General features: G+C 44.5%; 1 protein-coding gene across 1 annotated transcript in view; it reads left to right on the plus strand.

Moving 5' to 3' along the window:
• Positions 1–3996: 3996 nt before the first annotated feature.
• The window catches only part of LOC101940139 (pituitary tumor-transforming gene 1 protein-interacting protein-like), a 50633-nt gene continuing 27654 nt past the window's right edge, over positions 3997–26975 (plus strand). The window contains exons 1-4 of the mRNA XM_005282414.4: positions 3997–4204; positions 8926–8978; positions 17541–17649; positions 23613–23721. Of these exons, the coding sequence (XP_005282471.2) occupies positions 4111–4204; positions 8926–8978; positions 17541–17649; positions 23613–23721 (365 nt within the window). The 5' untranslated portion in view covers positions 3997–4110. The remainder of the gene's footprint in view (positions 4205–8925; positions 8979–17540; positions 17650–23612; positions 23722–26975) is intronic.

Genomic DNA, 26975 nt, shown 5'->3' on the forward strand with positions numbered 1-26975 from the left:
AGAACCAGAGAGACAAACGGCTGCTCCAGGTCAGAGCCCCAGACATGCCACTTCTATGATGAACTGCATGCCATTCTAGGGAGTGCCCCTACAACTACCCCACTCGTGTTGCCTCTGCAAGTGGAGATCAAAGGGGGGAGGGGAGGGCGGTTGGCTTACAAGGAAGTAGAGTGAACCAAGGGGGCAGGTTTTCATCAAGGAGAAACAAACAGAACTTTCACATCGTAGCCTGGCCAGTCATGAAACTAGTTTTCAAAGCTTCTTTGATGCACAGCGCGCCCTGCTGTGCGCTTTTAACCACCCTGGTGTCTGGCTGCGTGTAATCAGCGGCCAGGCAATTTGCCTCAACCTCCCACCCCGCCATAAACGTCTCCCCCTTACTCTCACAGATATTGTGGAGCACACAGCAAGCAGTAATAGTGATGGGAATATTGGTTTCGCTAACCAGGTCAGTAAACTGCGCCAGTGAGCTTTTAAACATCCAAAGGCACATTCTACCACCATTCTGCACTTGCTCAGCCTATAGTTGAACTGCTCCTTACTACTGTCCAGGCTTCATGAGCCAAGGGAGCAAGGCATAGGCTGGGGTAGGTGCAACCGTGCGGTGCTGCCGACTGGGAGAGCAGCCTGAGGCAGAAGCCTCCAGCTGGCATGATATTCCAGACAGGATTGAATCTCCATTAGACGAAACTTAAATAAGAGAATGACCTGGAGTCATTCCCATTTTTGTCCGGGTGCCCTTGACCGACCTAACCGAGGTCGGCCAGGAGCACCCACGGGACGATGATGACGATGGCTAGCAGTCGTATTGTACCGTCTGCCATCCGCAAGGCAAGGCAAAGGGATGCTGCTGTGTAGCACTGCAGTACCGCGTCTGCCAGCAGTACCCAGGAGACATACGGTGATAGTGAGCTGAGCGGGCTCCATGCTCGCTGTGGTATGTTGTCTGCACTGGTAACCCAGGAAAAAAGGCGAGAAACCATTTTTTGCCATTGCTTTCACAGAGGGAGGGGGGCCTGACGACATGTACCCAGAACCACCCGCGACAATGTTTTTGCCCCATCATGCATTGGGAGCTCAATCCAGAATTCCAATGGGTCGCGGAGACTGCGGGAACTGTGGGATAGCTACCACAGTGCAACGCTCCGGAAGTCTACGCTAGCCTTGGTACTGTGGACGCACACCTCCAACTTAATGCGCTTTGTGGGGACACACACAATCGACTGTATCAAATCTATTTCTAAAAAATCGACTTCTATTAAATCATCCTAATTTCATAGTGTAGACATACCCTTAGAAACAGTTTTTCATGTAATGATTTCGGCTAATTTTTAGATATTCAAATACGTTTTTAAAAAGAATATAGACTTAAGATTTTTTTAAATTTACTCTCATTATGTAGTATATGATATCTATTTAGCTTGTCAAATAAGACTAAGAACCCTCCAGGTTACACACTGTACACAAAGAAAACATGTCTGATATTAAGAGGTTCTAACTAGGGGAAAAGGAACAACAATATCCAATGACAGGGGTTTACGTTAAAAAAACTCAGATTGGAATAAGGTGCTCCCGTGAAGGTAATTAACCTTTGGAACAGGTTACCAATGGATGCCGATGCTAGAGTTAGTAATGTAGTGGGGGTGCAATAGTTCCAGTTACAACAAATCAGCAGCTAATGTGATCACTCTGCTAAGCTAGTCATTCTGTGTAACTCCAGGGCCAGGGCCGGCTTTAGGCCGATTCCACAGATTTCCCTGAATTGGGCCCCGCCCCTAAGAGGGCCCCGCACCCAAGCCCTGGTACAGCGTACCGGCAAGAGCCAGTGCACCGTACCAGGGTGGCCTGGATTCCCCAGGGGGCAATTTAAAGGGCTTGGGGCTCCCAGCAGGGGAGCCGCTTCCCCACGGCTCCCGTGGCTATTTAAAGGGCTGGGACAGTAGATGGCAGGGGGCTCTAGGGGCTATTTAAAGGGCCAAGGTTCCAGCTGCCTCTGCTGCCCTGGTCCTTTAAATAGCCGCAGGAGTCCCGCCGTTTCCCCAGGGCTCCCTCAGCTATTTAAAGGGCCGGGGCGGTAGAAGCAGGGGAGCCCCTGGCCCTTTAAATAGCCCCCAGAGCCCTGGGGTAGCAGGGGGGCTCCAGCTGCCTCTGCTGTCTCGTCCTTTAAATAGCCCCCAGAGCCCTGCCGCTTCCCCAGGGCTCCGGCAGCTATTTACAGGGCCGGGGGGGTGGAAGCAGGGGAGCCCCGGGCCCTTTAAATATCCCCGAGCCCCGGGCTGCTGCTGCTACCCCGGTGGGGGAGGGAGGAGGAGGGGGCACTTACCGTACACTTACCCTGCCCCCGTACTCCCTGCCCGCAGCCAGCCCCTGCTGCACCCCTGCCTGCAGCCAGCCCTGCACCCCCTGTCCTGCCTGCAGCCAGCCCCGCACCCCCTGCCCTGTCTCCAGCCAGCCCCGCACCCCCTGCCCTGCCCGCAGCCAGCCCCTGCCGCACCCCCTGCCCGCACCATCCCTGCACCCCCTGTCCTGCCCACACCAGCCCCGCACCCCCTGCCCTGTCTCCAGCCAACCCCTGCCACACACCCCTGTGGTCTTGCCCGAAGCCAGACAGCCCCCCACACACCCCTGCCCGCACCAGCCTTGCACCCCCTGCCCTGCCCACACCAGCCCTGCACCCCCTGCCCTGCCTGCAGCCAGCCCTGAATCCCCTGCCCTGTCTCCAGCCAACCCCCCTGCCTGCCGCACCCCCCTGCCTGAAGCCAGCCAGTCCTGCACTCCTCTGTCTCCAGCCCTGCCAAACCATGCTGTACCCCCTTGTGGCCCTGCCTGAAGCCAGCCAGACCGCTGCCCACCCCACACACCCCTGTCTCCAGCCAGCCCCGCACCCCTTGCCCTGCCTGCAGCCAGACCCTACCTCCAGTCAGCCCCTGCCCTGCCTCCAGCCAGCCCCATGTCCACTGGTGCCCTGCAGTTCCCAGGGCAGTAACTCTGCACACCTGCTTCAATGAGGGGGGCAGGGAGCAGCTGGGACCCACACATGTGCACACCCTAGGGTGACCAGACAGCAAATGTGAAAAATCGGGACACGGGGTGCGGGATAATAGGAGTCTATATAAGAAAAAGACCCCAAAATTGGGACTGTCCTTATAAAATCGGGACATCTGGTCATCCTAGCACACCCCCAGGGAGTGGTGGGAACCCACAAGTGAAACGGAGCTCATTTCTAGTTCAGGCCCATCTTTTTAAAAAAGAATTTTAGGTAGGGTTAACATACATCCGTATTTTTCCAGAGATGTCAGATTTTTGGTTCTTAAATCGCTGTCCGGGAAAATATGGACGTATGGTAACCCTATTGGTACAAAGAACACATACTGTGGCACATCCCTTAAATCAGAACTTTTTATAGGGAACCGGTTGCTAAGAAATGAAAGGCTTTTTTTTATGGTTTTTTTTTTTTTTAGTTATCCCTGCTGGGGCCCCACCAAAAATGTTCGAATTGGGTCCCCGCACTTCCTAAAGCCGGCCCTGTCCAGAGCTGTTCTGAAGTGTGTGTTCACTCTCACTGGAGCTAGGTTAGCACCAGTGCAGTATCTTGTGTAGTAACTCCAGCTAACTGTTTAAGCAAAGAGAAGCCCAAGGGGGCCAGGAGAGGTCACACCATGAAGGGCAAGGAGGAGAAGAAGAGGGGACTACAGGGCAAAGAGGATGGCAAGACAGACTGAGCCATCCTAGGGGAGGGAATGACATCAGGGGAAGACACACCACAGGGCAGGGAAAAGAGGACAGAGTGGAGCTCCGCTGCTTCCCAGACAGTCCCACGGGGGCCAGCCTGCAATGCGTTTTGGAGCAGCCGGGGTCGCACGGGCGGGCATCAGCCAGGCGAGCCCCGGGTTCTAGCCTAGCAGTCCCCCGGGGAACTGACGGGTGGCGAAAGCAGCAGAGCCGCGGGCCGCCGCTAGAGGCCGCTGGACCCGGCATGGCCCGGCTCCGCGGCTGGCATTGCGCCTGCGCGGGAGGCGGCGGGCGGGGCTGCGGTTCCCGGCACGCCCTGAAAGGAGGCGGCGTGTGGGCCGCGGGCCCGTAGTCAGCAGAGTGCCCGGTCCGGCAGCGATGGACGCTATGCGGCTCTGCGCGCTCTGGCTGCCCGGCCTGACCCTCATCCGCCCGGGGTCGGGAACGGGCCCCGGAGACCCGACTGTGCCGGGTGAGGACGGGCGGGACAGCAAGGGAGCTGCGCGGAGCGGGGCTCGGGGGAGGGGGGCGCCCCGCCTTTAGGGGCGTGGGGGATACCAGGGGGCGCCCCGCAGTTAGGCTCTGGGGGCTGCGAGCGTCTGGGGCTGTGGGGGCGGCCCGGCTCTGGGGCTGTGGGGGCGTTTGGACCGGGGGGCGCCGCGCGGTTGGGCTCTGGGGGGGCACAGGTTGCTCCACCCCACATGCCTTGGTGCGCGTAGGGCCGGCCGAGTTTCCCCGCTCTCAGTAGCAGGCCGTTCTCCAGTCCGCCTGGTGCGCTGCACAGGCAGGGGAGACTCGATTGCACTCGTGCACATTTCTAGTGTATGTGTAGACCTGCCCTAAAACTCCCTAGGGGCAGAGTTTTTCCCCAAGACGGGCCTGCTGTGACTCACCCAGAGTGAGGCACTTGACAAAAGCATAACAGAGAAACAGGAACTGGGTTGTCCTAGGGCTTTCTTTAACTCTTTCTGCAGTAACTGCCAGGCCAGGGTTTCAGATTATCTTCACACCTTGTCTACACTAGAAAATTAAATTGACCTAAATTAACTCACAGCTGGAGCTCCTCCAGGGCTGACAGTCTGAGCTCTGCTCTAGAAATTTATATGGATGCAATCTGCCCTGGCTTGGACTGTCCTCCCCTTGGAGGAGGAGTGGGGGGACATCTCCAGCTGTGAGCTCAGTGCAGGACTGACAGGGCCAGAGGTGGGAGGACTCCATCTGTCAGTAACTGCCACAGTTAAATTGGTGGAAGCACTCCTGGTTAGGATGCGTACTAATCAGTGCAGATGCATCTTAAGAAGTGGGTTTTTAGCCATGAGCGCTTATGCCCAAATAAATCTGTTAGTCTTTAAGGTGCCACTGGACTTCTCATTGTTTTTGTGGATACAGACTAACATGGCTACCCGTCTGCTACTTGGCACCACTGACAGAGGGGGTGTAGTGTGAACATAAACGGCTGCAGCAATTACTGTGGTGGCTGTAGGTTGACCTAACTCATGTCAACTTTTAGAGAGAGAGAGAGATCTCTCTATCATCTCATAGAACTGGAAGGGTTTAACTGTGTTGGTATAGTTAAAGTGGTAGAACTCACTAGTGTGGATGCAGTTATAGTGGTATAAGGATGCTAAATATCATGGTAGCTTAATCCTGTATGAGATTCATAGATTCCAAGGCCAGAAGGGTTCATTGTGCTCATCAAGTCTCAACTCTGGTATAACAGGCTGTAGAACTCCTCTAAAATAATTCCTAGGGCATATTTTTTAGGAAAAACAGCCTGTTTTGGTTTTAAAATTGTCAATGATGGAGAATCCACCATGACCCATGGTAAATTGTCCCAGGGTTAATTTCTCACACTGTTAAAAAATTATTTCGCGGCTGAATTTGTCTAGTTTCAATTTCCTTTGTTATTTGTTTCTCTGCTAGATTGAAGAGGACAGTATTAAATAATTGTTCCCCGTGTAGATACTTATAGATTGTAATCAAGTCACTTCTCTTAGTTAAAATAAATAGTGAGTTCTTTGAGTCTCTGACTACAAGGCATTTTTTCTAATCCCTCCATCATTGTCATGGTTCTTCTCTGAACCCTCTCCAATTTATCAACATCCTTCCTGAACTGTGGGCACCATAATTAGACACAATATTCCAGCAGCGATCACATTGTACCAACTATCCTCTCTACTCCTCTCAAGAGTCCCCTGTTTATGCATCCCTGGGTCACGTTAACTCACTTGGCCACAGCAGCACAATGGGAGCTCATGTTCAGCTGATTATCCACCACAACCTTTGAATCTTTTTCAGTCACTTCTTCCCAGGATAGAGCCCCCCTTTCTGTAAGTGTGGACTACATTCTTTGTACATGTATAAATCTACATTTAGCCATATTAAAATGCATATTGTTTGCTTGCACCCAATTTATCAAGCGATCGAGATCATTCTGAATCAAGGACTTGATGTCTTCATTATTTACCACTACTTATCAGGCACCTTTATACTGATGCAACTGTTTCCATGCAAGGTTGTACTGATATAACTATTAGGGTTAAAAAAAATCACAACCCTACCTGAAATAGCCAACCCAATACAAAAACTGTGTAGAAAAGGCAAGTTTTGATTTTTAATGGGTGTTAAAAATATACCTCTTTTTCCTAGTAAAGATAAAGCCTTCGAATCTTGAAATTTTTTGGATACATTGTCGACTTGAAATCCAGTTGTGTTAAAAAGACTTGAAAGTAGCTTCCAAGTACTAGACTGGCTTCTGAATCTGCCTACCAATATTTGGTTTTGATTGCATTTTCCTATATTTAAAAATGTTTTGTTCTCTCTCCCATGTTGCTGTTTGAAAGACCAACACAAACAGGGAAGGGAAAGCTGTACCTGACTGCAAAGCAAATAGTGAAAACTGCTGTAAGCTGTGCTGTAAAGTGCACAGAGTAAAACAAAATGAAAATTAGAAAATATATTTCTCCAATTTTTCACTTATAGTAATCTTAGGTGTTGTAACAACAATCAATAAAATATTTTAAAATGTCGTCATTTTTTTCCTGTGGTAATTTTGATCGTACAGAATAGGGCATCTGGTGAAGTGGAGTGTTTATAAATTGTGAACTGCTACTTTGTAAGAGGAGTATATTCTGATTGTGGAATTTTTAATATTTGGCATTTAGAGCTTTTATAATTGTGCTGTTTATTTTTATAAATCTAAAGAAATCATTGGTTCTGTTATTCAGGCCCCAATCCTTTAAAGAGCATGCAAGGTTTTAGGTTATCTGCCAAATCTTCTCGAGAGCCTGTGAAAGTTCACTGAGTTGAACTGGTCCTGCACCCTATTTACTTTCTTGATGTAGTTTTTGTGGGGTTTTGCTTCCTTTGTACTTTGAATGACTTCCATTATAGAAGGTCATCCATTTAAAAGAAAATTTAAAAATCCCTGCTATTCCCATACCTTTCTGACAATACCAGTGCACTGAATGAACCAATTTCCTGAACTTCATTTAGAAACTTGTTTTCTAGCTCTGATCATTGTGAGTGTTTTTTTGCCCATGTGGCATAACATTACTGAAAACTTAAATTTACAGAGTTAAGGAATATTTGCTATAGGCTTTATGAATTTTTCTAAATTTTTATTTCTATTTTTTGCTTGAGGTTGGTGTACTGGCCATCCGAAGAAGTGGGCTGTAGCCCATGAAAGTTTATGCTCTAATAAATTTGTTAGTCTCTAAATTTGTTAGTGCCACAAGTACTCCTGTTCTTTTTGCGGATACAGACTAACACGGCTGCTACTCTGAAACCTATTAGAATTTGAGTTTCTTCATTGAATTGGCTACTTGATACAATGTGAACTAATCGGGGGGCGAGGGAGAGAGGGGTTAAATTTATTTACTTAATGTATTAATCTGAATATGCTAGTAAATCACAAATTTGTTATATGCTAAGAATTAATGTCAAAGCAGCAGGACAATGGATTATGAAATGTAGTAGTTTAAATATCTTCTAGATGTTTTGGAAAAAAACATTAAGTAAGCTTTTTGACAATTTTTGTAGACTTAAAAAATTTCGTATCTATTTATGACTAATGGATGGCTGTGTAAAAGTAGAACTACATACCTGACTAAGTTATTACCATCTGATGACTTGCTATATGTTACCATGCCAGTTTCTAGTGGATAGGTATCCGCACACAAAAAATTACAATTGGAATGCCTTTTGGCAGAGTAGCTAGAAAATCAAGGATTGGTTGGGCAAGTAGACTGAACTATAAACGTGGTCCATTTAGGTCAGGACTGAGGCACCTCATTGGGCCGGTGAGAAGAAGCTATTCTATCTGTGCTGTGGATGAAGGACCAGACTCCAGGGCTGTCAGGATGGCTTTTCACAAACATTAACCTCTAAACTTTTTCTGTAATGATTAAAACAAGTTGCATCCTGTTACCTGCCGCTGAGAAATAGCTACTAGTTATGACTGTAATCATCCTCAGGCAATATGAACAACAATGGGTTTTCTGTGCTTGAAGATACTTTTTTCATTGTAAAACCTAACTAAAATCTAGATTAACTCTTCCTATAGCATGTGGCTTTTAAAACATCCCTTAACAGTTCTTGTTGAGCTTTTTGCTAAGTAATTTGGTCTCCTGTCTTCAGAAAGTTTTTTCCTCTTAGAATGAGAACATGCCTGTCATGAGGCTTTATTTTTGAAACCTTTTTCTTGAGACTTTTTATGGAAAGGAGGAAAATTTGGTACTAAATCTGGATTAGGCATTGCTTGGCTTCTGCTTCCAAAGCTGCAGAGCTCAGAGTTTCCTTCAAATTGAACTGCAAGAGATTTAGAATTTCAGCAAAGATGTAGGCAGGCTCAAAACTCATGGGTCACGGGTTAAGTCTTTCGTAATCATCTTAGAGAGAACAGTCCTCTTTCGCTGATCTTCCTTTTGCAAATTGGAGCCAGGCATGGGCATAACTTTTTTCCTAAACAGTGTGGAGGTGAAATTGAGTGTTCAGTGTCGTTTTACTTGTTAAAATACTAGTGGAAATGAAAGCTTTGATTTAAAATAAAGATGCGAACTCACCATTCCTTCTTTGCATGTATTTTGTAGATGAGATTACGTTTTTGTGTATACATGCTGTGATTAAAAAGTTATATTATTTGACACTATTGATTAAAAAAAAGTTTATAACTTTGATTTTCTTTTTTTCTAGCATGCTCTAATTTCTCCTTCAAGTCCTGTGAAGACTGTCTAAAAAATGTTTCAGTAAGTTTTGTCATCTTTTTACTATTTTGGGGTCAGAGAATCTGGTGATGCTTACGTTTAATGAGATGATGTTGAAATGTCTTACTACAGCTAACTCCTTAGCTGTGCTTCACAGACTCAGAGGAGAGTGGGGAAGGAGATAGCAAAACAGTGTAAGTCATTAGAAAGAGTCATGCTGTCTGGAGTGGTTCATGGCTGTGTGCCTACCTTGGAGCAGACTGTCAAAAGCAGTGCAGACACCCCAAACTGGTGATATGTTTTATAATTAGCTTTTACCAACACAGGAACAATTGCGAACTCCTGGATCACTATATCGGTCTTATTGTAGAGTCAGACAGTCCCCTTAGGCTCTCCAGTCTATCTTGCCACCCAGGCAAGCTGGACTTAGTGATAAGTGGTCACTTAATATATCACAAAATATTCAGGTTGCTTCCAGTCCCAAGAGACCAGTTATTTACTCCAGATTACTTGGTACCCTAGATCTTACACCAAAGACACTGCCTGTAGCCAGTCCTGTAATAAACTATCTAAAGATTTATTAACTAGGAAAAAGTTATTTACAGGTTAAAGCAAACAAACATACAGTAACTCCTCACTTAATGTTGTAGTTATGTTCCTGAAAAATGCAACTTTAAGTGAAACGATGTTAAACGAATCCAATTTTCCCATACGATTTAATGTAAATGCGGGAGGTTAGATTCCAAGGAAATTTTTTGGGGGCAGACAAAAGGCATTATATACTGTACAGTACTGAACTGTACTGTGGTGAGGAGGTGCCCCTGGCTTACCCCTGGGGCTCAGGGCTGAGGGTGCGGGGTCTGGGAGGGAGTTAGGGTGTGGGAGGGCGCTCAGGGTGGGGTGCTTCTCTCCAGCCGGCTTTGAAGGGGAAAGCGCCACTTCTCTCTGGACGCTGACTGCGCGGCTTCCCCTGCTCCTCCTGAGTCCTCCGGCACGTGCTCACATGACCTCATTCCGAAAGGGGCTTTAGGGCTGCAGGCCGGGGCCCCCTTAGCCCAGGGCCCTGCAGCCCCTAAAGCCCCTGCATTCTGGGTGGCCCTGCCTGCTTGGACAGGGGGAGGGGTAGTTTCCCCGCTCGCTCCCTTCCAGAAATTCCTAAGCGGAGGCGGGGAAAACACTGGAAGGGTGGGGGAGGAGGTAGAGAAGAGGAACCTGTGCAATGCTCCCTTGTAAAAACCAGTATGTTTCCCTAATAGAGCAGCGACGTAACTTCAAAACAACGTTAAGCGGGAGGACATTAAGTGAGGAGTTACTGTATACACAAATGAGTTGCAATCTGAATCCTAAAAGTGAGAGTTGTAGTGATCTGTCAATTCACAATGTGTTTCCGCAAATCCAGGGATAACCCTGGAGGATCTCTTGGTTCAGTTTAGAGTCTCTGGCCCTGTGAGAATGCAAACAGCAAAGACATGAAAATTCTCTTGTGACCCTCTTTTATCTTTTACATTTAGTCTTCCAGTATAGGAAATGAGCTCCCTTGCAAGTTGCATTTCCAAGATTCAATAAGGCCATTCACCTATTCTTTGTGTTGCAACGTTCCTTAATGGCCTGTTTAATCTGGATAAGTTTCCTGAATGGGTGGGGGAATGATTCCCATGCCTGGGTTCACAAGCCCAGAGCAAACGTTTTCAAAGTTATAAAGCAAAGTTAACATATTTCCTTATAACAGGGAAAACAGACATTGCAAGTGAGATTACTGCATGCAGTAACTTACAAGCATTTTATAGAGCCTAAACACTAATTATTATTATAAGACTAATACTTATTTTGAACAATACTAACATATAGGTGAGCTGGTTTGATTGCCAGCTATGAGTGTCAGTTCTTAGCTAAAGCTTTGAGCTTTGTCCAGAGTTGGCACTTGATTTGATTTGCCAGCATCATGTAAAGCATTACTTGTTCATCCAGCTAATGAAAAAGTAGAAATTATTGTAAAACATTTTTTCACTAAGAAAAAAATAGTTTTGTTCTCCCACATATGTTACTTTGTTGTAATGGGTCATTTCATTTAGTACCGATTAGCCTTGTGACAGCAGATTTTAAAACAATAAGATGAAATATGCTGATTCTCTCTGTACTGGGATAGTTGCTCACTGTGTGTGCTGTTAGCCCTCCACTAGCTCAACATGAGACTAGCAAAGCAATAAAGAAGGGTGCTCATCATCTTTGAAGTAGAAGACAGGAGAAGGTAAATGTGAGTCATCTGGATGAGCTTGTAACTATTGATGAATTCACTTATCACTGACTTGGCTATGTATAGGAAGCTTTTTTAGCATTTTCTCTTTGAATAGATGCTACTTGTAAGTACTAAAATGTTGGCATGTTAATAGGTGTATTACACACACACACCCCCATACGCACTTTCCATTAACACAAGTGAGAACTACTCAGGTGCACTGAGAAGAAAATAAATCCACAGGGGTGTGCTGAAGATACCAAGAGAAATGTAGATATGTTATCTTCAAAATCTATCAAACTATTGACAGTGTATATACTTCCTTTGATGACAGAATGATGGATGATGCAGTGAGACTGCCTTAATATCATCAGGGCTGACCTTGGAGAGATGAGGTTAGACTTGACTGAGCCGATTCACATAAAAATAATATAAAAGGCAGGAAGAACTAAACCATTAGCATCTATGTATGTAATGTAAAGGCATTAGATCACTGGAAATGATTTTTTTTTAATTGTTGAAGTAGAAAAATACCCACCTGCTCATTTTGGTAGTAAAATAGATGACAGCAGAAAATGAAAATAAGCATTTGGGGAATAGACGATAAAAATTTCTACTAAATCTTAGGGCTGGGCTTCACTACACAGTAATTATCAGTGTCTACATTACAGCCTTCCTCCCACCAATGTAAGTGCCCTACTACACTGACATAATAACTCCACCTTCACAAGAGGTATAAGGCTTATGTTGGTGCTGTTAGGGTGATGCAGTGTCTGTGTGGTCATCTGGTACATTGGCTGTCTTGTCAGTTTCACAACAGGAGCTGTGAAATTGACAATGCCTGGCAGCTGCCCTCTGCTTCCCTGGAGAGCTGGGTGGCTGGACCCTGCTCCTGGCTTGGAGCTGGGGTGAGAAGCCTGGTGGCAGGGACCCCCACACCCAGCCAGTAGCCTGGCAGGGAGCAGGTTAGGGGCGCGCCAAGAAGCCAAGGCAGCTGGACCCCGCTCTCCTGGGGCGAGAAGCCCAGAGTGGCTTCTGCTGGCAGGGAATGAGGAGCGTGGTGAGGGAGGAGCCCAGCCCGCCCGGAGCCTGTGGAGCAGCCAGGCTCTTGGCAGGGAGCTGAGAGACCAGGCTCTCAGCTCCCCACACTGCCCCTCTTAGGTCGGGGGAAGTGCTCCTGGTGAGTATGCTCACCACCGATCCAAGGAGTGTAGTGTGGATGTGCATCCAATAATTACTGCGGTGGGTGTGAGTCGACCTAATATAGCTTGACTTAGTGCTTGGTTTAGTTTTTTACCATCCCTACTATATAGGTCAGAATGTTCAAACTTCTGGCACCTAAATAAAAGTGGTCTCCTCTTCGGAGGTTCTGGAACAGTTGCAGCTTCCATTGTGAGTACTCTGCATTTTAGAAATCAGGCCACTTTTATTTAGGTGCCTAATGTAGACTTCAGATGCCTTATTTTAGGTACCACATCTGAAAAATTATGGCCTGAGCCCTTAAATCTTGTAACTGAACATTCTGTATTGACTTCTGAAAAGAGAGCTTAATGGCATTCTTTTTGTTGTCGTTATAACATTACCAGTTATGTTATCTGCTGAACACTGTACCTCTTGACAGACCATCTGTAGGATGTCTGGCATTGAATACAGTCAAAAAGAGGCTTCTGTTCTTCCTGTTTGTACGCATGCATGGTGCCTTGATGGTGACTGGAACAAGAAGCTCCAAAACAAGAGACGTAATACAAACAAGACTACTTAACATTGCATATTAAAATCTTTCGCCTGGTTGTGTATATATTGCCTCTTTCTCTGTTTTTAAAAAAGCCTAATTTTTTTTCTAGACATTTGAGAAAATTGGATTTTTTTTTAATTGGCTCTTTACCATTCCCCTCATACCTTGTTTTGGCCAGAATTAGTCCTTAAAGTTTATTACTAAAATCAATTTCAGACATACTATCAAAAATAGAAAAAACTAAAAATAAAGCAAATTGACACTAATAAATTACACGCAGCTTTTTAAAACGGCAGTGACTTATGAGTGACAGAGATTCGTCCCATGCATGCTGTAACGCTAATTATAGAAGATCGCGGAAGCAGCATTTTGTTGCATTCATGAGACTAAGAATTGTTCTACTTTGATAGTACTCCAGGGGGGATTCTGTATCAAAAAATTAAAAATTCTGCAAAATTCTACATATTTTATTTGTCAAAATAATGCAATATAATCATATCAGTTTCAGTTGTTTTGGTAATTTATTTAAACTACAATACAGAAAAAAGTTACAATAACTATTCAGCATTTCCTAAACACACGAAACTTAAGTTACAAATACTTGGTAATTAATACCCTACATTCCAGTTATTATCCTGGATTTTCATTTAAATTACATTACAGAATGCCAGACAGCGCCAAAAATACCCAAACTGGAATGTCATTTCAAATTGCTCAGACTTTCACACATGAAAGTTATACAGTTTTGCTAATCATTGTCCTGGACCTGGCTGTGTTTGTGTTGGGAAGTGTTTGCTTCCGATTGTTCTGACCTTTTATTGACTGCTTGGTAAATGTTTTATTTGCCCTCAAAGTCTCTTTTTTTAATGGGTAAGTAAAATAAATCCTGAGCTGTAATCTAACCCCATTGTGCCACTTTGACACAGGAAAAAAGTGCAAAAACACATAGATCTTCCTAGCTGATTCACCTACTGTCATTTATAAGGCTTTACATCACTCTGGCAATGTAGGGGCCTTAAAACTTATATAGGTTTTATGCTCCTTGGGGAATTGATTGAGAACGGGAACAGTTAACTAACAATAGGAACATTAACAATATCACTACACATTTCTGCCTTGGGAAAGAGCCTTCTTCCTGCATAATTAAAAAGACCTACAGCGCCGCCGCCGCCCCCCCTCCCCCCGCAGTAACAAGCGAGAGGGACAGCGATGGTCTTTCTCTCCCACCCCCCCACCCCAGCAGGCATGCAGGCCCAGCTCCCCTCCTCCTGCAGTGATTTATATCTCTGAGGCTGCTTCGGGCTCGCTGGAATAGACGTGCTGCCTGGGAAGAGGTGTGTCTTCTCTCTCTCTCTCTCTTCCCCCACTCCCCTGATTTCTTTTGAATTTTTCTGTGTGGAGAGCACAGAAATATGTGGGAAATATAAATTCTGCACCCGGGGATTCTGTCAGGAGTCTAATAAGATATTATCCTGATAATGAGTACTGCCTCATGCCACAAGCTCACTTAGACATCATGTAAGATCCAGAGTCTGTACTAACAGATTCCAATGTAAACTTGAGTCCTATAATATCAAAATACAGTGCAAACTATGATGATAATCTCTGCCTAAATAGACAGCAAAATATTTTCAATTGTAGACTGTCATGAATTTGAGAATCTAAGTTAGACAAGTGTTTCATAATACTAGTAAAATTTGCTTGTCTTGTAGCTTTCTTTTAAAAAAAAAAATAGCTGTAGTAAGGCACTTCCTGTTTTGATATCAAGAATAAATCTGCTAAAGATCGCAGGGTAAAATAAGAAAATTCTATCTCGTACCAAATCTTCTGCCCTTGAGGCTGCATGCATTATCAGTTACATAGGCAGTCTCCAGAAAGTGCTAAAGTTGACCTTTCCACACTATTACTTGCAGCCAGCAGCAGTTTAGCAGTGGCTCTAATTATCAGTCAAGCAGATATTAGGCTGGCTATTCTTCATATATTCATAAAGTTTATCTTGCATATTATAAGAAGTAGTTCAGCCAACACCAACAAGCACCATCTAACATCTTTGTATAAAATTGATCCTATAAAGATATTCATTTTGGGGAAATTAAAGCATTCTGTTTGTTTAGATGTTCTTAGTAAAGTGAAAAGCAACAGAGGGTCCAGCTACCCCTCTGATACTTAGTAAAGTGAAGTGCCCATCTTTTCAGAAAGATTTGAACCAAAGCAACATGCACCACAAGCTACAAGTAATGAATTGCTCTTCCCCCACCTGCAAGAGAATGATTATCTCATTGATGTCAGAACTTTATCTTCTGCATGTGGCTTTCTAACATGACTCCTGTAAAGAGAAACAAAACAGCATACTCTGCAAAATAGATCATGGTTCTAAGAGCTATTTTCTTGGTGGTACAAGTGGATCACTAATAGTTTCTAGATGAAATCTCTTCCTGCAGTGAGTAGGTCCTATTAAAACGTGATCTGGAAAGGGCTCCTAGTAAAACTCCATTCTACATTTCTTCATTGATTCATTTGTGTGGTGAAGGAATTCTGAATTAGTGTCAATATTATATTCTCAGATAAAAATTAAAGTAGAATTAAGGCGGAGGACAAATCAGTACTTTAAGAGGAAAAAACTTTATAGCCATGTTGGAATTACAGCAATTCCACAAAATTCAGAATTGAGGTAAAATTTAAAAAAAATCTAAACACATTAAGGTATTGAAATGCACAGTTAAGGCACCCAAACGATCTTAACTGTGCCCCGTAGCAACACTATTCAATAACCATACAATTATGATTAGAGCTTAATGGTATTTGTAATTAAAAAATAATAGCAGGAATATATAGGAGAGGTGCAACATCGCTTTAAGAAAGGAAAGGAGTACTATAGACCCAATAATATTTGCAGTGAGACATTTGAAAGAATGATAAATGGAGGGCATAACTGCTATTCAGTATCTAATGATCTTGAGAAAGCATATGAGTTGGTTCTGCAGAAGCTGGTTTTTGGAATATTGAAGGGAGAGGGACTTAAGGAAGTAGAGATAATGGAGCTGTCTTGAAGGTCAAGAGCTCAGGTGGTAACAATATATGGAATTTCGGAGAGTTTCAAGGTGATGGGATTGAGTCAGTGAGTCCACTTTTCTTCATCCTAGTTAAGGAGTTAATTAGTAGGAGAACAAAGCCCGTGGGGAGACAGAAAACTAACACATGCTGACGATCTGGCCCTTTTGTCTGACAGCAAAGAGTAATTGGTAAATAAGGTATCAGAATGGGCATCTGTGTTTGAAGGTGTTAATAAAAACTGAAGTTGTGCATGTAGGGAAGGTAGAAGAAGAGCTCTTGAATAAAGTTTCAGGAGAGAAGCTGAATCATAAGAGAATTTGTGTACTTGGGAAGTATTTAGTGCCATTGGAAAGAGATCTAGAGAATTGAAAAGAAGAACCCATTGTGCAGGGTGGCAGTGAAAAAGTTGCCAGGAATACTGTGGGTAGAACCCTGTGCGAATACAAAATTTCTGTCTGTGGATGTCTGCAGATATAAAGCGGATGTCCGCTGAGTAGCAGGGCTCCAGCGACAACGAGCAAGACAAGCAGGGCCATAGCCAGCGACTGGGCCAGGAATCTCAGTGACAAAAGCAGCAGTATGTCAGGCTGCCACTCGCACAAGCCAGCACCTAGCCTGGGCAGCTCTTCTGGCATGGCTGTACTGCCCCAACCCTGCCCACTGTGACGGGCACCAGGCTCACCGGTAGCTGTCCTTGGTCACACTAGTGGCTGTAAATGGCTCACACGCTCCCGATAGGAAACGCGCACCTCTGCGTGGAAGGGATGCTTTGACCGGGGACTGTTGCCAGATGGCTCTTACCATAGCCCGGCTATGGCTCTTTGGCCCCTGAGGCCCTGGCCCCCAGCTAGGTTGGAAGCCGGAGCAGGTTGGGATAAGTATCATGCGGGCAGCTGTAGGGCACTGTGGTCCCTCTACTTGCCCTGGGTGGGAGACCAAGGGGGCAGAGACACAGGACAGGGGCTGCTCTCAGGCGCCCCCCTCCAGCCAGCTGGAGTGGCCCGGCTCCCCAGCCTGGCTCTGGCTTGGCTATGGGGCAAGGCCTCATACAGCACCCCCCCCCAGCTCCCCACCACCACTTTTAGGAAGAATGAGTCTCCCCAGTCTAGTCTCTTGTGGGTCTCATTTACTTTGATCTCATTTTCTGTTGTTGGGTTTAGTGTGTGAGTAGTGGTGTTAGCCTGTGATTTGCAGCAGGTCAGACTAGATGCTCTAGTGATCTGTTCTGGCCTTGAATTCTACGACTCTGACTCAAATTGACAAATTACTTAAATATTAGATCATTCAGTACTTGAAGAGTAAGTGCTACAATTATGGGGAGGATATACTTTTTTTCATATTTAACACCATTATTTGAAAGTTTTTTCTAAGTATGAATTCAGTTTAGCCCTAACTATAGAACTGCAACCAGGGCTTCCATAATTCATATAGGGCTTCATTCTTCAAGATCACAGGACACAGCATTTATACTCACTTAATTTGAAATTCTGTCTATGGACTGTAGTATTGGGGCCCTTGTTTGTAAATAGCTGTCTGATGGTCAGTAGTTGTAATATGTCTTCGTTTCTCTCCTGTGCAGTGCCTTTGGTGTAATACAAACAACACGTGTATGGACTATCCTGTGAGAAGTATTCTTCCATCATCTTCACTGTGTCCACTCTACAGTGCTCGATGGGGTGTTTGCTGGAGTAGGTACTAATAGTAATTTTAATAAACAGATATAATTACTTGTAATTCAGACTATAGTAAGCTAATATTGATTTTTATTCCAGAATTAAGTTGACTACCATGTACTATTTATGATTTAGAATATGTTCCACCCAAGGAGCATCATCTTAGGTGGGATTCACAAATGTACACAGCCTGAGATCCTCAGGAGCAGCCTTTTCAGGTACAGAGTAGGGGCAATCTGCCTTAGTAAGCACATCAGCACCTTGACACTCAGAGGGGTTGTTCTTCCAACTCTACAGGAGGTAGGATGATGTGTGTGCGCCCTTCTTCACCTTGGGTGAAGGGAGTCAGCATGGTAGAAGCATGTTGCTGCTCTCTTGGCTGCCTCCTCAGCATGCACAGACAACTATGATGGCAGCAGAGAACTGGTACTATACCAGTACCTCCACTGGAATAAATGCAGATGGAAAGTTCAAGAGCATATGAGAGTGGCTCAGGCTGAGGATGGAGGTGTGTGGGCGGTGGGTGCTGAAGAGATGCAGCTGAGGTTAAAAACAAAAATGGGGAGGGGGGAGGAGCTGATGAGTGGAATGGCATCACTGCTTATTTCTTTACTTTTTACAGTTTGTTTTGACAAATTATGCAGTCTAGCAACTTTAATTCACAAATTAGTTTTGTGTCTGAATAATGTAAGGATTGTGACTCCTATGGCTTGTCATTGTGAGAAGCTGTATGTTAGGATGTTCTTGGTGCTATACAAATAGAAAGGAAGTGATGATCCCTGCCATGAATTCACAACCAAAATGGACCAACCAGAATCACTTGTGTGCTTTAGGAGACATCGGGGTGGCTTGATTTTTAGATCAGATTTTAATCATGCTTTAAATCAGCAAGCAGGAAATCTTGATTTAAGACGGGGTGGGCAAACTACAGCCGTTAAGCTGGCCCGCGAGCCGCACAACGCAGCGCAGCCCCACTCCGTCCGGGGTGCTGGGTCTGGGACGGCACCACGCGGTTTGGCTCCGCTCCAGTGTTCCAGCCGGGGCGCAGGGTTGGGGGCTCAGGGCCGGCTCCAGGCACCAGCCTACCAAGCATGTGCTTGGGGCGGCACCTGGAGGGGGGCGCTCCGGCCGGTCGGGGAGAGTGGGGCCCCGGCCGGCCTCTCCGCCCTCCCCCTGGCGCTCTGGCCGGCCTCTCCGCCCTCCCCCCGGCATGCCGGCCGGCCAGGGAGAGCGGGGCCGCGGCCGGGCTCGCCACCTTCCCCCCAGCGCTCCGGCCGGCCAGGGAGAGCGGGGCCGCAGCTGGGCGCGGCGCCCTCCCCTGCCGTGCTCCCGGGTGGGGGGCAGCGGGAGGCTTTTTTGCCTGGGGCGGCAAAAAAGCCAGAGCCGGCCCTGTGGGGACCGCACCACACGGCTCCTGGAAGCCGCAGCATGGCCCCGCTCCGGCTCCTATGTGCTCTAATGGGAGCTGCAGGGATGGTGTCTGTGGATTGGGCAGCGTGCAGAGCTGCCTGGCTGCGCCTCTGCGTAGGAGCCAGAGAAGGGACATGCCACTGTTTCCGGGAGCCACTTGAGGTAAGCGCTGCTCAGAGCCTGCACCCCTGAGCCTCTCCCCATACCCCAACCCCTGCCCCATCCCTGATATCCCTCCTGCTCTCCAAACCCCTCGATTCCAGCCCAGAGCATCCTCCTGCACCCCGAACTCCTCATCCCTAGCCCCATCGCAGATCCCACACCCCCTCCCACATCCCAACCCCAATTTTGTGAGCATTCATGGTCCTTCATACAATTTCTATTCCCCGATGTGACCCTCAGGCCAAAAAGTTTGCCCACCCCTGACCTATTTTAATTATGTTTTGCATTTGTACTTTTTAAGTTATTTTCCTAAGGAATGGCTGATTCTCATTGATTGATAGCCATTAAAACATGTTGCTTTACAGGTAAATATAGCCTGCACACCAGAGTTGGTGCTTTTTTTTTCCTCTGAGGATACACTATATACAGTAACTCCTCGCTTAACATTGTAGTTATGTTCCTGAAAAATCCAACTTTAAGCAAATCCAATTTCCCCTTACAAATTAATGCAAATTGGGGGATTAGGTTCCAAGGAAACTTTTTTCACCAGACAAAAGATATATATTAACATACATATATATACACACACAGCAAAATAAGTATAAATTCAATTGATGTTCCTTTTACACTCATCTTATAGAATCATAGAATATCAGGGTTGGAAGAGACCTCAGGAGGCCATCTAGTCCAACCCCCTGCTCAAATCGGGACTTAATTCCCCAACTAAATCATCCCATCAAGGGCTTTGTCAAGCCTGACCTTAACCTCTAAGAAAGGAGATTCCACCACCTGCCTAGTAACTCATTCCAGTGTTTCACCACTCTCCTAGTGAAAAAGTTTTTCCTGATATCCAACCTAAACCTTCCCCACTGCAACTTGAGACCATTACTCCTTGTTCTATCATCTGGTACCACTGAGAACAGTCTAGATCCATCCTCTGTGGAATCCCCTTTCAGGTAGTTGAAAGCAGTGATCAAATTCCCCCCCTCATTCTTCTCTTCTGCAGACTAAATATTCCCAGTTCGCTCATCCTCTCCTCATAAGTCATGTGCTCCAGCCCCTAATCATTTTTGTTGCCCTCCGCTGGGCTCTCCAATTTTTCCACATCCTTCTTGTAGTATGGGGCCCAAAACTGGACACAGTACTCTGGATGAGGCCTCACCAATTCTGAATAGATGGGAATGATCACGTCCCTCAATCTGCTGGCAATGCTCCGACTTATACAGCCCAAAATGCCGTTAGCCTTCTTGGTAACAAGGGCACACTCTTGAATCATATCCAGCTTCTTGTCCACTGTAACCCCTGGTCTTTTTCTGCAGAACTGCTGCCTAGCCACTCAGTCCCTAGTCTGTAGCAGTGCATGGGATTCTTCCATCCTACATGCAGGACTCTGCATTTGTCCTTATTGAACCTCATCAGATTTCTTTTGGCCCAATCCTCTAATTTGTCTAGGTCCCTCTGTATCCTATCCCTACCCTCCAGCGTGTCTACCACTCCTCCCAGTTTAGTGTCATCTGCAAACTTGCTGAGGGTGCAATCCACGCCATCCTCTAGATCATTAATGAAGATACTGAACAAAACCGACCCTTGTGGCACTCCATTTGAAACCGGCTGTCAACTAGACATGGAGCCATTGATCACTACCCATTGAGCCTGATGATCTAGCCAGCTTTCTATCCGCCTTAAGGTCCAGAGGTGGGCAAACTACGGCCCACGGGCCACATCCAGCCTGCGGGACCCTCCTGCCCAGCCCCTGAGCTCCTGGCCCGGGAAGCTATCCCCGGCCCCTTCCCCACTCTGCTGCGGGCGCAGTGCTCTGGGCGGCGGGGCTGCGAGTTTCTGGGGCAGTGCAGCTGCAGAGCCCGGCCTGACCTGGTGCTCTGTGCTGAGCCGTGGCGACGGCCTGGCTGACTGCAGCCAGGTGGCATGGCTGTAGTGCCACCAGCGCTCCAGGCAACGCGGTAAAGGGGCAGGGAGTGGTGGGCTTGTATAGAGGGCAGAGGAGTTCGGAGTGGTGGTCGGGGCCGGGGGTGTGGATAGGGGTCGGGGTAGTCAGAGGGCAGGGAACAGTGGGGTTGAATGGGGGCAGAGGTCCCAGGGTGGCAGTCAGGAATGAGAGGAGGGGTTGGATGGGGCAGCTGGCAGTCAGGGGCAGGGGCTCCGGAGGCGGTCAGGGGACAGGGAGAAGGGGCGGTTGGATGGGGTAGGGATCCTGGAAGGGGGGGGCAGATGGGTGGGGGCCAGGCCACGGCCCCCTCCCCTAACTGGCCCTGATACAATTTCCAAAACCCGATGCAGCCCTCAGGCCAAAAAGTTTGCCCGCCCGTTATAGTCCATTCATCCAGCCCATACTTCTTTAACTTGCTGGCAAGAATACTGTGGGAGACCGTATCAAAGGCTTTGCTAAAGTCAAGGAATAACACGTCCACTGCTTTCCCCTCATCCACAGAGCCAGTTATCTTATCATAGAAGGCAATTAGGTTAGTCAGGCATGACTTGCCCTTGGTGAATCCATGCTGACAGTTCCTGATCACTTTCCTTGCTTTATGAATGGCATAAAGTAGGGAGATCAGGAACTTTACTTCTCCTGGCCGTAATTCAAAAAGAGGATATTTAATGAAATTGAAGATGAGAAATTCAAAACCGACAAAAGGAAATAATTTACACACAACTTGTAATTAGACTGTGGAACTCATTGCCACAGAAAGTCACTGAGGCTAAGAATTTAGCAAATTCAGAAAGGATTGAATGTTTATATGTATATCCAGAGTTGTCATTAGTTATAAATTTTTTTGACAGGCTATTGAATCTCATGCTTCAGGGCAAGCAAATCTCTAATTGTTAGAGACCAGAATAAGATCTAATGGGGGGCATATTACCCCACATCTACCACTGCAGGGGTCTTAAACCTTCCTCTGAAGCATCTGGTGCTGGCCACTGTTGGTGCTGGATTAGACAAGGTGTGACAATGTCTGATTCAATATGGAAATTCCTATGTTACTAAAAATCTCTACTTTCTGTAGCAGGAGTCTTGCCTTTTTAAGATCCCTTTCACAGGTGCCACAACACAGATTAAATCTTGCAGTGGAATGTCAAACTAAGGAATACATTTGAGAATGCAGTGTCTTGAAAAAATTTTCATGGTTCTACATAATGATGTTACAGAACCTTGTCATTTAATGCCCTAATAACAAATCCATCATTGTAAACTTCTGGCCTTTGATGTGAAGGAATAGAGTGAACACATCTGTGAGATGCATTTGAGATCTGTTGCAGCAAGCAGTTGTGGTGAGGAAAGGGGATAAAATAAGGGATGAGATCTGGGAGAGTTTAAATAAAAAAAAAAAAAAATCCTTGCCTCTCTAACACCTGTTCTCCCTTTCATCTCTAAGATCATTGAATGCACAGTCCACAACTACTGTCTAGAGTTCCTCTCCTCCAATTCCATTCCTAATCCTCTCCAATCCATTTTTTGTCTTTTGCATTCCATTGAAGCAGCTTTCATCAAAGCTTCTAATGACCTCTTCCCTGGCCAAAACTCAAAACAGATGGATGAGGCCAGGATTTAACCATGCATGTTGTTGACTCTAAGGCCTGGTCTACACTAGGGGAGAGGGACTGATCTAAGATACGCAACTTCAGCTATGAGAATAGCCTAGCTGGAGTCGATGTATCTTAGCTCTACTTAGAATCACTTACTTCGCGTCCTTGCATCGACTGCCGCCGCTCCCCCGTCGACTCCGCTTCCGCCTCTCGCTGTGGTGAAGTTCTGGAGTCGACGGCAGAGCGATCAGGGATCGATTTATCGCGTCTACACCAGATGCGATAAATCGATCCCCGATAGATCGATCACTACCCGCCGATCCGGCAGGTAGTGTAGACGTACCCTAATGGTTCATAGCTTAATAAAAAAAAATCTATGCTCTGAAAATGTCTGGGACATCTGTATACTGGTTGTAAATTGCCCAGTTATGCATAAACACCCTATAGCTCTGTAACTGAGAAAATCATAGTGCATGAAGAAAAATTGGGAGAGAATGTCCATTGCCATGTCAAAATCTGAGATGAAGATGTGTTTTTATATACAAGAGTAGAATGGACAGTTTAAAAGTAGAATGGACAGCTAACAAAGGGTTTAAAAAGCAGCCTGATCTCATTAGTCTGGTAAATATTTTTTTCTGTGAGTGACAGCGGCAGAGTTCTTATGTGAAACTGTACAAGGTGTTGCTTTAGCAGCTATTCTACTAAAACTCCTTTAAGAGTACTGCATAAAGAAACCAAAGATGAAACTGAGAATGAACAAAATGTTCATCAGATGAAGCGGGGAGAAAACAAATTCAAATGACCACTGCTCAAGTCTTAAAAGTTGTTTAATTTTATTTATTTATTTTATTTTTATTTAACAGTGAACTTTGAGGCCTTCATCATTGCCATAGCTGTAATAGCAGGACTCATCCTGCTGTCCATTGCTGTCTGTTGCTGTTACTGCTGCTACTGCAGAAGGCGTTCTACGGGGTAAATATATTTTTCTTTTGTTAGCTTTGTTGGTCCTACGATACATAATCTCCAATAGTTTTACTAGAAATTTAATTTGGAAGTAAAACAAATTTGGTATATTTTTTGGTTAAGAGATGTAAACATATTTATTTACCCCACTCTAGTATTCTTTAATCACATCTTCCTGGTAAGAACGTAAAATGAAAAGAGTGTGTACACACTTATTTTTATAGGTATTTTAAAAATCGCATGTAGAGTATGTATGGTGTATTTAAAACTTAGCAATCATCTTAACAGGAATTTTTTCCGAAGATTGATGTAAAATAAATTGTTTTTTACATAGCTTTAATATTTAATTATACAAAATGTGGCATGTAACTATTAGAGTAGGTAGTGGAATCAAAGCACGTTAGATGGCAAATTAAATTAGCTCTACATTTACACTTTGAGTTAATATTCATTCTGCACTGAAACAGATTCATGGTAGCAGCTACAGTATCCATTGAGGGCAGGCTGCGGTTACAAGATCAATTAGTTTTCTTCATTTCACATGTTTTAAATGATTGTATTACGTCTTCTGAGATCAGATATCTTCTGCACAAAGTTCAGTTTTAAAAAATAAACAAATACCACATCCTGAGTCTGCTGCCTGCCAGGGTAGATAAAAATCAATGATTTTTAAAAAATAAAAATAAAATCTGATTGTTTAAATTGAGATTTTTTTGTTCTTTTAAAAAAATCTGTTTAAAATGAGCCTGTCTTAAATTCAGATTTATCTTAAGGCCTAAACATACTATAATTTAGTTGTAAATTTGAAACATGTTTTGATAAGAGACGTTTGTATATCCAAAACAGTTAAGGCTGTTTTTGTTTTAATAAAATTTAAATGCTGTTTTGTGTTTAATTAAAATTCAGTTACTATTCTAATGCAGTTTGACACAAATCATGAGCAAAAAGTTATCTAGTAAATAAGCAATATATCACTCATCATTTTCTAACATACTAAAATGTACAGCTAATAAGAATCTGGAAATATTAAACCATATAATTGCTTAAATAAAAGTATGCGGTTATAGTGTACCCTCCTAGGTAGTAAAAAGATGTACCAAATCTAGTGTAAAAGCCCTATTGAGTTGTAAATCAACATGTTTTAATGGTTATATCAACCAATGAGAATGCATCTTTCTTTAGAAAATAACTAGAGTATACCTGGAAAAGCTGATTAAAATAGTAATTTAAATCGATGTTTCCACTTGGTGATTTAGATCATGATTAAATCAGTCTACCCTGTTGCGTGGTGTGGTTTTTGGACCCTTTTTATTTAGCTAAATCAAGCCCCCAAGATTAATGGTGGTGGTAGCAGGGCCTGGTGTGAGACAAGCTGCCTAACTAAGCTGGAGAAGGTCCTGGATTAAGAGCTCAAAAGCAATGAGTCTGAATGGCCTTTCATGTGCCATATAGGCATCCTTGGTCACTTGGCTTTGAATGAATGAATGAAGCCACTTAGTTTATTTGTACTGATCCTGAATGGTGAAATGCTCATACCGTATAATTCCACTAGAGGGGTATATGCCCACAAGCTCATCAAATTCAGTTAGTGTCTTGAAATTTAAGCTCGTGTAAGTTATGTATATTTTTATGCAGTTCAGTCTTTGATTAAAAATTAAAGGTTTTGCAGATCATGAAACATTTTATTATTTAAATCCAAAATATAATCTTATAATTACATTTAAAATAGAAATGCGTGAAGTTCATTAGTGAATACCATGTACCATAAAATAAATGTTTCAACTCTGATAGCATTATGAATAAGTGCAGCTCTACTTACAATACAGGATAGAGTATTTTAGCTACAAGCAGTATGACCGAGTTGCTAGTATTACTAACACTGGTAGCACTAAATATTTCCATTTGAAACTAAATTAATTGTTCTGTTTCCGTTTCTACAAATAATCATTTCCTTTTAAAGGTGCACATGAAAAGTTCATGAGTGGCAAATTAAATATTTGAGTTTACAGCTAATAGAGCAAAGAGTTTCTTCTACCGCTAGTTCATGCCTGAACAAAAATGGGCCAGAAAGAGGAATAAAACTAGCATCTATCCTGTATTAACCAAGCAACATTTCAATATAGTTTAGTGTCCAGGCACCTGAGCCTGCTTCAGGGTATTTCAGCTAGCAGTCAGGAGACTCTCTCAGGAATCAGTTGTCAGAGATGCTATTTTCCTTTAATTTACACAAATGTCATGATCATAGTAGAGAGAGATACCTTTTTGCTCAAAGGCTTTGAGGATGCCTAAATTAGTTTAAAAAAAGTTCCAAGTTTTACAAAATTAAACATTCCTAAGATCTTGGAGGGTTTCTGAAGTTCACTTGTTGCCACAGGTTTAATTCTTTAATTGTTTATCATACTTCAAAGGGATCCAATAATCAAGCAGTAACTTATTTGATTTGCATATGGGATGACAGCAATAGTGTTTTTTTTAAATGGCAGTGCATAATCCTAACTGAGACACCTTCTGGAAAAGTGTGTTCATTGGGGCAGCACAGGTGTCCTCTTGTGGCACTGCACATTTGGAGTGAGCTTATAAAGGCAGTGCAGTCTAAACCAGCTCTAGTCCTTTATTTCCTCAATTGCTATAGGGATTGGGACTTTCTCTCCATATCTGGAAGAATTTCCAAGGTTCTGTACACCAAATATCCTATCCTCTTGTTTGTTGTTTATTGTTAGTTGCTTTAGAATTTTTTTAGATATTACTCAATTTGTGCCATTGCACTGTTCTTTTCTCAGTTTTGGTTCCTATGCCAATGAAATAGAACTGATCTGTAGCTACCAAGAAGGAAGATATAAAAAATATAGGTTTAAGTTGTGTCATTCCCATCTGTGTTCCCAGAGAAGGCTACACGTGCCTGTTTGTTCTTTTGGATGGAAACGGATCTTCCCAAACTGCTGCATTGTGCAAGTCTTCAACACATCAGGCCCATGCTGATAGGCAACGGAGGCTCTGAGCCTTTCTCAGAGTAAGCTTTCTTGGCCTGTCTCATCCATCCCCTCCACCTAAGGAGTGGAGTTAGACCTCTTGATTTCAGTGCCAAACACATTAAGGATGGCTCCTGTGAAAAAGAAATCTCTGCCAGATAGGTTATAACATCATACTACTCTCCCAGAACCACGAGAACCATCTAGTGAATCCGCCTATATGGCTGAAGCCCATCTAACAGAGGGAGAAGAAAAGGAGAACGATTGCATCTATCTCCAGTATCCCCTCCCTAC

This window comes from Chrysemys picta, chromosome 2, assembly GCF_011386835.1.
Source record: "Chrysemys picta bellii isolate R12L10 chromosome 2, ASM1138683v2, whole genome shotgun sequence".
Taxonomy (NCBI): domain Eukaryota; kingdom Metazoa; phylum Chordata; order Testudines; family Emydidae; genus Chrysemys; species Chrysemys picta.